We start from the raw sequence: 10,518 nt of genomic DNA on the forward strand, positions 1-10,518 counted from the left end.
TTACTTTCACTTATAATGATCTTTTTTGAGGCTTCCTCTTCATGTTATAACTAGTGAGAAGCGACACATACATGTTCTGCCCGACAGTAAAGTGTTACCAGATAATCCATGAGGTCAAGAGACAAGAAGGAAGGTGGTATTTTATTGCAAGACCAGCCTTCTCATTAAAGCATGGATACATGTTATCACATGGAAATGTTCATTTGCAGGAAGGAAAAAACCCTCATGGAGGAGACAGAAGGCGGGTGACAAAAGACGTGTACCTATCACACAACAAGAGAACCACCTTGGCTCTCCACTTGGCAAGTTCTTGTCCAATCAGAATGACGTATCTTGAAAAGCCGCCCCACCCCCTCACATACAATTATAATACAAAACATTTATGGCCGACCTTCAGATGATGAAGCCACATGGAACTATATGGGATTTGTAAAGAAACTTTGGATGTGGGTCTACAAGGTCAATATTGTTGTACCAGACACAAGCTGCTAATGGCACTGTGTAATAAATCGATTCTTAAATCTTTAAGTTCTTAATGCAAGCAGTAACCTCAAGGTAGGTACATGAAGGCAGAAAAAACATGAAAGCACTTGCACATGGTCCCATTTATGAGGACAATCCCGTAAGATGTGAGAAGGAAGTCTGTGTACGTAATTTTGGTTACAACTCCAGGTGATGGGGTCTAAAATCATGGTGTCAGAAATCAACTATTGCAGAATGCAATCGATTTTGGAGGCTTAAACAGGAAGCAAAATGAATTTACTCTTCTGAAATGCGGCAGAGTTTTCTTTCCCCTAGCCGTTTGTGCATGTTTACAGATAAAAGAAAATAAAACAACACTATGAACTATTCAAACGTAAGATCCACCAAAGAAGTATTGGGGTTAGGGAAAGGACTAAAATGGACATGCCTTTGAGAATCGAACCGACTGTGTCCTTCAGCTTTCAAATTTCCTACACGTGCCGTGTACAAAGTTGAAACATGAAACCATAATCGTTTTAACTTTAAACCTGGGAAGGAACAGTGTTAAGACCTCATCTATCATACTATAGCCCCGCTATAGTAGTAAAACAGCATATTCCAAAAGGTAAAATAAAATAGCTACTTAAATCCATTACTATCTCCCCAACACCCCTTCTGTACGCATATGTGGACATAGATTTGTGATTTTATTGTACAGGTAAAAGAGAAAAATAAAACGAGCATGTATCTGCTAACCTTAAGAAAGGAAGGGAGGGAATTATAACCATTAGCATGTGACCATCGAGCAACCATGCCAAGACGTTCATACCAGACCTACTCTCTCTTTGCCAGCATCTGCTGCCATAAGGCACAAATGAAATCATGACCTACATAGCCTAGTTCCTGGGTAAAAACCACACATGTTTCAAGAATTATCAACCGAGATCATAAGTCAGCTACAAGTAAAAATAAAAGACAATCCTTTTTGTTGCAGTTGACCATGAAATAAAAGTTAAATAGCAGGGTTCTACATGATTATTGGCAAAGGTGTCGGTAAAGACAACCTAGTGACAACATTTAACCACCACCATCACGAAAAGATTGGGAGAACAACTTATCAAGCAGAGACATAATCCATCTGCCCTTCTGTAAGCGGAGCGGAACATATAGGAAAAAAATTTCAACAAGATTTACTTCAATATGAAATGGACATGGGTAATGCTAAGAAACTCATGGAATGGTGCGCTGGTAAAGAGGCAGAGCTCCCAAAGCCTCACGTTCTGCTCTCTCCTTCTTCACCTGCAAAACACGATAAAAAAACTCATTTTAACACAGCTTGTGAAGCAGGATTCAGTTAATTTAAGTTAGACATTCTTCAATAATGTCTCCAATTCAACAACTGTTTTGTTATTGTTTTTGCAATAACAAAATTCACATCTTATCATATTCCCCAAAATAAAGCAACGAAAGGAAGCATTTCTACCTCAAGCTTATTTAATTCCTAAATTTTTTCTATATATTCTTAACAATGTTTCCCATGTACTAGCATGCACCTTATGCTTTCATAAATGTACGAACAAGCCCCCTCACCCCATTTCTTTCTCTGAGAAGGGCGAGGTAAGTCTAGCAACCTGCCTAGGTGAACAGGACCATCAGTAACCAAAAGCTAAATCATCTAGATGATGTACAAAATCCTCATGAAAGAAAGGATAAAAATCCACAGTGCAACAAAATATTGTCAAAATGATTTCAAGCTTATTCGTCTTCAATAATGTCTCCAATTCAACAACTGTTTTGTTATTGTTTTTGCAATAACAAAATTTACATCTTATCATATTCCCCAAAATAAAGCAACGAATGGAAGCATTTCTACCCCAAGCTTATTTAATTCCTAAATTTTTTCTATATATTCTTAACAATGTTTCCCATGTACTAGCATGCACCTTATGCTTTCATAAATGTACGAACAAGCCCCCTCACCCCATTTCTTTCTCTGAGAAGGGCGAGGTAAGTCTAGCAACCTGCCTAGGTGAACAGGACCATCAGCAACCAAAAGCTAAATCATCTAGATGATGTACAAAATCCTCATGAAAGAAAGGATAAAAATCCACAGTGCAACAAAATATTGTCAAAATGATTTCAAGCTTATTCGTTTTCATAAATTTGATCTAAAATTGGATGATTGATTTAAATTATGATGAAAAATGATGCCAAAATCTGCAAAACTGACAATATCTTTGTCATAACCAATCCACATCTTAGCAGATGATGTAACATAAAATCATCCAATATAATGCATCCAGCACGTATGCAAAATCACATTCCTAAATGAAATGAGTACCATACAGGTCAAAGCAGCAGCTTGGGCACCAAACTGCTTCACAGAACAACCCATATCATTCAAAAGTGGTCCAGCAACAAATTGAATGAAGCTATAGATCAATAGGTGAAAGACTAAAAAACTGTAGCTTGCTTCCAAATTTAGGCAAATCCATCTATGACCAAGAAATTCATGCAAAACATGATACAATTTTCTGAATATTCCTAATTTATGCAACTTAAGATAACCTCTATACGAAGCTGATCAAATTCTCTCATTTGCTACCTTCTATATAAAAAATCCATAGCATAGGAGCTGGATTAGATTCAATGCAGTACGAACACGATAGCAATTGATCAATTATAAAATTAAACTATCTAGACAAACAAGAAAAATCTGCTCGAGATGGAACACAGACACAATATCGTGAGCATACTCAAAAGAAAGTAAACCAAAGCCAACCACCTAAAATCAGTAGGACACTTCTATGGACTGAAGGACGCAGTCCAAGAGTGAAGTCATGTCCAAAACTAGTACCCAATTCAACAATAATTAGCTTACAGTACACATTCTCCACTTCTAAAATTTAACATGCACCACAATATTCATATAACATAAATTCACATCACAAAGATGAGAGTATCAGAACTTCAATAGGAGAATAAACACAGCTGCATGTCATTTTGGTCCAAATATAGGATAAGCAGGTTAATGCATTATAGGTAACAGTAAAGAAGCTGTAGAGAGAAACCTACTCTCAATCAAAGAACTACCACTACCAGAAGAGTATTTTCTTTCATTGCAGCAACATGGTCCACATACAAAATACACAGCACCATTCTTTCAAGTAATGAATCATCGAAAATCTTAACAGTTACATCCAATTACAAACTACATGAAAGTTGTCCATTTTTATGGTGATTTACCCGAGATGCACAGAGGAAGAGAACGAACTTCATATATCCCTTTTCTACTCAATCTAGAAAGAAGATTGGACGTTATTCTGGTTTGTCTCCATTTTTGTGAAACTATTCCTCAAGCAAGGCAGCGGATAAGTCATCGAAGGGTTTGTGTGAATAATAGAATGGTAAGCATTACTCATTTGAAAGTGTCCCACGGTGATATAATATCTTTTCAAGAAAATGACGCAAGAATCCGCAGTGAAGAAATAAGGAGATCTTTCTATATTGAAACATTAGTTGATAAAATCATAGGGAAATTCCTGGATCACCCGGTCAGGAGAAGAACCAAAACAGAATGGTTCCACCTACTCATAACTAATAGGGGATGCCACCAACTACTAAAATCCCAGTTTTTGCAATGGTTGCGGTCTTCTACTAATTGCCAGTGAAACAGACACAGGAGAGCAACTACTGCATTATAAATTAAGAGTCATGGGACAAATTTTTATGGAAAAGCAACATGAAAGTAACACAACGCTTTTGTTTAATCTAGCATGTAACAACTCCTGATGCAAAAGAGCTCAACAGCAGGAAAGGAAAGTAAATATGAAAACAATCATCTACTCATCTAGCTTATGACTTGATACCCTAATTCAAAAAAAGTAAAATTACACACGCAATAGACAAGGATGCTAATTCACTGCAATTTATGGACTGTACGCACAAATAATTCATATCAGGTAAATGCATACACCCAAAACCATTTAAAAAAATACAAACACTTTGGGGTTCACCTGCAATCTACAGAGTTAAATTAAAAAGAAAAGAAAAGAAAAGGAAATTTATACAGAATAGATAGAGATATATTTAATTCAAACAACACTTACTAGGGTCAGCATTTCTTGCAGGTAGCTCCTGAATGGTGTTTGCATTGCCTAGGAAAGTCCAACGTAAACATGCAAAAACCCATAAGACCTCAAATTACCATCAAATAAAACATAATGCACACCAAATCCAAATAAAAAACAGCAACAAAAACACCAGGCATCCTTCGATCAAATACATTTATAATCCAACACATATGCCCAGACCACCACGCCTCATCATTTAATCACACGTTTGAATTCCACAAGATGCAGAATAAACTAATATGCCTTTTAAATTATTATTTTTTATAAAAATTGCAAAATGATATGAAAAAAATCCAAATATAAATACCATTAATCAAAGTACAATTCTAAGAAAACAAGAAAAGATAAATATCATTTAATAACAAAAATGTAATAGTAATTAGCAGTTAATAAATAAATAAGTAAATAATAAACCTGAAGGTCCTCAGGGAGATACTCGTGCTTCATGGAAAGATCCAAGGCACGCTTAAGTCGCTGATTACGCGCGTCGACGATCTCTCTCGGGAGCCGATTAAGCGCCTCCTTGATGTCCGGTTCGTAGTAGGGGTCGTACAAATCATCGTATCGGAGCCCTAAATAAATCCAATTAAAAAAATTAAAAAAATATATAATAATTCTTTGAATTTGTAACTGACATTGAGTGGGAAAAAAATGATTAGGGTTTTGAATAAAAGGAAAAGGAACTGACCGTATCTGCGAAGGCGAGAGGAGAGAGTTTTCATGTGTTGTTTGGCAAGCCAGTTCTTTCTTGGATCTATGAGCGATTGCAAAAACGACGCCATTTTGGAAGGTTCCTGTATTTTCTCCCTCCTGCTTGCAGCTGCAAGTTTTTGAAAGCTCCTCCTCTCTCTTTTTTATTTTTAGTTATTTTTTTCTCATTTTTCTGGAAGAATCGGGTAGAGCTCGTTGGAGATTTTCTAGGCCCAAATTTTAATTTGTTAAAACAGGCTAAACGAGCCCAATAAAGAAAGGCCCATAGTGAAGACTATAATTCAGTTTTTTTCTCTAGCTATTTGGGATTGCATTTGAAAAACACTTTTTATAAAATTTGAAATTTTTTATTTTTTTCTTCGAATTAATATGTTTTTGATGCTTTCAAATCATTTTAATATGCTGATCTCAAAAATAATTTTTAAAAAATAAAATAACATTATTGACATACTTTTCTAAATGAAAAATACTTTGAAAAACAACCACAATCATACTTTCAAATACGCTCTTTCATTATTATTTATATTGACAGCTCTCAATCTCTCGTGAATACTGACCTGATTTAAATAAATAGAAATTTTTTAAATATGATATAAATATTATTATAAAAAATTATCAACTGAGTTTTCAGATTATTGATACCCAGGAAAAAAAATATATATATATATATAGGATCTCTGTATCAATAATTGCAGTTGGAATATCTGCAGGATCTCTGTATCAATAGTTGTAGCAGAATCGTCTTCATTAATGGCTGTTGCATCTTCTGCAGTATCTTCAATTATTATTAACTAAAAGCAAATCGTCGTGAGAATCTCATGTGGCCGTGAGAGACGACAGCAGCAGAAACTTTTCGTCGGCAATGGCCCTATTTTCACAGTATCGTGGCCAAGATTATGATGGTCAACGACACCGTTTCCTGTCAAGAGAAGACAGAAGGAATTGATGCCGGAATCTTTTTTCAGTGAACAGATTGAAAGATTCTTCTGATAAACAGCAGCACATGAGAGGATCCTTACAACGCACAATCACCACAAAGCTCCCATGCAAAATGACACAAGCGGAGAGCTCCTTGTTCATGCAAAGACAAATTACCACAACTTCCTCATAATTCAAAGATGCTTATGCCGGTCGTCTTTTGATTTTCAGGACCCTTTCTTGAAATTAACCTGTATACCAAAACGGAATGTGAGCCCGGGCAGAGCAGAAAGGGGAGGATCCGGTTCGGTGGAGCATGTCCTACCCCGTGAACCCTGGTCAAATCAGGCTGGCACCGAGCCACATTAAGGGCCAGGGTCTTTAATTTACGTGAACGGCCTGCATGCAAGAAGGTATCGGATGCATACTGGACAACGCACCTGGAAAATATTGGGACGGTTAAAAAATTAGAAGAAATAATGGACTCCCGGTTTGATATCAAGGACCTCTTCCTTTCCTTTTCTTTTCTCCTTGATTCCCAGACCAAACTCTCCAGTTTTTCAAACCAGACCTTCAATTTTTTTTTTTTTTTTTCCATTTAAGAAAAAATCTGATCTGACTTGCAGGCATCACATGTCACCTATGAAGTCAAGCACTGTTCATAGTTATTTTGCCAGTTTGGTATTTAGCTCTAACAGGCACAGCTTTATGGTTTGAACATACTGCTGCATGCACGAATAACTTTTGCTTTATAATAACCCATATTCAAAGAAACGTAAGTATCCAATATCAGAGGATTGCTAGCTAGGGCAATCAGCCAAGCTCTCCTCCTCCTCCTCCTCCTCCTCCTCCTCCTGCTTCTTCTTCTTCTTCTTCTTCTCGTGGCTGTTACTGTGACAATCCTACGACCGGTATCCACATTAGTTCAAATTGTAATACTACTTTCCCGTGACTGAAATGGAGAGGCCACTTTCATGTTTGGAGAGGGGAAATCATGTCGCCGACATGTTTCTCCTGATTGGAGGCCTTGACAGTGGAAGAACATCACCTTTATCATTGATTTAATCTTGTCTTCCAATATCACATTTGACTGAATGCAGACAGCTTTATAAAATCGATGGCCCATGAAAGATTTAAGGATCCGATTTGTTGGTTGCCTTTGAGAAAAGCATTGCTTCAAAGACAAATAATCGCAGCAACTATTCGATCGACATGGAAAATGTGGGAAGATCGAGCAAAAAGGAATTGAATTTGCCCCACGTTTAGAAGCAGGGTTCTCTCCAGAGTGTTAACATAATTATAAGTCGATCTTCTCTTGTAGATTATAATTAATCTGAGATTTTAACATTTTTTTGTTTTACATGGAATGAAATTGAATTAACGAAGTTGTTTTCATATATAATATCGTCTGTGTTTGATATCGTAGTATAATATGTTTTTTAAAATATTTTTTAATTAAAAATACATTAAAGTTATATATATATATATATATATATAAATTTTTAACATCAACAATTTTTAAATATATGATAAATAACACATTAAAAACAGATTATATGGCAAAAACAAACAGGCAATTAAAAGAATTTAATGAATTTAAAAGATTTTAAGAGTTAAAAGGGCATGCTTTAGACCAAAGGAATAAAAACACAACAAGATCGGCCAATTGGTGCTGCTTTCATATAATTCAACATGCCACGTCTTGGTTTGGACCCGCATGATAGATTTCGGATCAAGACCTAATTGATCTGTGTTTGGAGAAAATAATAGTACTTCAAAGCTATTATTAATATTGTAAAGCAAGATAATGATATCAAAAATTATTGTAAAGCTTTCTATTGAGTGACAGTTCTTCAAAGCTTCTTTTGCTTCTTATTGATCCACGAAAAAATGATTAGATGGGCTAAACTTTAATTAGTACTAGTTGAGAATTTGGACCTTGGACCGTCATTCCATTTTTCCCATGTTAACTTTAAAGTTGTTGGATTAATTCAAAAACTAAATATGTAACTTTTGTTGGTGAAAATGTAGAAGGTTTCCATGGGCTAATCCGGAATTTGACCGACTTAGTTTTTAGTGTAGAATAAGTTTTAAAAAAATCAACTTAAAACTAGCTTGATTTGATTCCATCAACCAGGTTAAAACTCAATTTAACGATTTTAAATCTTAATTTCTTCAAAACAATATTATTGTAGCTCAACCTAAGTTAATTCATTCAACTCGTGACTTGAATTTTAGATTAGATTCACGTCATGAGCTGAGCTAAATCGAGTTTGATAACTCTGAGTTGAAAATGGTTCTAAAATAAAAAATAATGAGTGATTTCGCTTTCACATTGTTCCGAACCACATTACAAGTTGAATTTTATTTAATTTATAAGTAAATTTGAATTCAATTGTTTGTAAAAAAAAAAGACAAAACAAGAAGACTGAAAAAAGAATAATGACGGGATAAATTAGGTTTATATAAAATGAAACAATTTTAATCACTCCATTGTATAATTGATTCATATACTAAATCATAACATGATTAATTAATTTGAACTAATGCGCGGTATATATTTTCATATATAAAAATCCTCTCCAATATTGCTACTATGATGCAAGCCTTGACTTGACATCTCTATTTTAATTTTTTTTTTTGCAATAAGTTATGGAAATTAGGGTGTGATTTTGTTTTAAAAATTAATTATATTGAGTTATTAGTCACTTGTTCTAACATAAATTGTTTAAAATTAAATCTTATCAAACCTATCATAAAATTTTATACTTGCCACTTTATTGATTGTTATTTTATTATCCCTCTAGGGGGGATGTTGACATTATTGTATCCATATAAAATTAATATTTCTTTGAAAAATACTTTATGTAAAAATTATATTATATTTTAAAGTCATATAAAATTGAATTTAGGTAATGCATTTATTATCTCTTTGGGGGCAATGTTGAGATTATATCCATATAAAATAACTATTAAAAAAAATCATTTTAATCACTTAATTTTAGGTGCATTTTCATCTTAGTCCCGTAGAAATTCGTACTAGCCTTCCAAAATTCTCAAAATATTTCTTAACATCATAAAAGGGCCATGATAATTATAATCTAACACTCTAGCAATTTAATCCATCCCATCATATGGTCTCATGCTAAAGTTTTTTTTACAAAAACAAATATTTTTTAACATTCGTAAAGTCCCATGATAATTATAATCTAACACCCTAGCAATTTAATCTAGCATTATATCCATAGTTATGATATTCATGATCCCTGAAAGTTTTAACTTGCATCCGACCTCTTTATCCTTTGTTTTAATATGTGTCAGTTGATATCAGAGTCCAACGATTCTTAATGGTTTTGATTAGAAATCATAGATAATATATATTAGAGCTTAACAATTCCTAGTGATTAATTATTGTATATTATTGAATAACCATGATTGAAAGAGATTGTAAAAGAGAACATGCTCGTGTATAAAGGGATGAGAAAGTTCCTCATTAGGGAGGAAACATACTAGAACTAGTGTGTTGTTTTTGTTTTTGTTAGTTATTGTTATTAAAATTCCTGATGGTGAGATCCACGATAAAAGAGACCACATAAAAATGTTGTGTTAAGAATTCATGATGAGATAACTCACATAAAAGTGTTGTGTCAGGGACCTACAATGAGGTGTACCACACATAAAAAGATGTTTGTGGTGGATGATGGTTGTTAACTAAGGTTAGAACTTGAGGATGAATTCCTTCTAACCGGGGTAGAATAATGAAATGGTTTTTTTAAGAAAATAATTATTTTTCTTAGTTAATTTTATTTTTTATTATTTTGTATTATTATGCTATTCTAGTTTTCTTTTTTCATATTTAAAGGAAGTATTTTTCTTATTTTATTATTCATATTCAACATTATTAGAGTTTTCTAGTTTTTTTCAATATAAAAAATTATAATAGTTTTTTTTTTACAAGAAAGACTACGATGAATAAAAATTATGTATTTTAAAAGTCTCTTTATACTTATAATATTCTTGGTTTTTTAAGGATTTTGATTTTAACTAGTATTAAACCTATTATCATATATTCTTGTATGCGTCACGACCTTTACTTGTTTAGGATGGTAAATATAATAGCACATAAAATATTATTTTTCTAATATAACTTAACTAAACTCTGACAAAAATATAATATATTATTGTAAAAGAGAACATGCTCATGTATAAAGGGATGAGAAAGTTCCTCATTAGGGAGGAAACATGCTAGAACTAGTGTGTTGTTTTTGTTTGTGTTAGTTATTGTTATTAAAAT

General features: G+C 33.7%; 2 protein-coding genes across 2 annotated transcripts; one reads left to right on the forward strand and one right to left on the reverse strand.

Annotated features, from left to right (window-relative positions):
• Positions 1 to 1,366: 1,366 nt before the first annotated feature.
• Positions 1,367 to 5,471, reverse strand: LOC118051200 (cytochrome b-c1 complex subunit 7-2, mitochondrial). Its single transcript, XM_035061784.2, has 4 exons — positions 5,284 to 5,471; positions 5,010 to 5,167; positions 4,572 to 4,619; positions 1,367 to 1,761 (listed from the first exon to the last, which is right to left on the reverse strand). Exons 1-4 carry the CDS (start codon positions 5,375 to 5,377, stop codon positions 1,693 to 1,695), a joined length of 369 nt encoding a protein of 122 aa, XP_034917675.1. The 5' UTR covers positions 5,378 to 5,471; the 3' UTR covers positions 1,367 to 1,692.
• LOC140954969 (small ribosomal subunit protein uS4m) lies at positions 3,640 to 4,133 on the forward strand (the record flags this gene model as incomplete). Its single annotated transcript, XM_073406231.1, is given in 2 exon segments — positions 3,640 to 3,688; positions 3,691 to 4,133. Coding segments are annotated over 2 exon segments (492 nt in total), but the record flags the coding sequence as incomplete, so codon positions are not given.
• Positions 5,472 to 10,518: the final 5,047 nt, after the last annotated feature.

This window comes from Populus alba, chromosome 18 (assembly GCF_005239225.2).
Source record: "Populus alba chromosome 18, ASM523922v2, whole genome shotgun sequence".
Lineage (NCBI taxonomy): Eukaryota > Viridiplantae > Streptophyta > Magnoliopsida > Malpighiales > Salicaceae > Populus > Populus alba.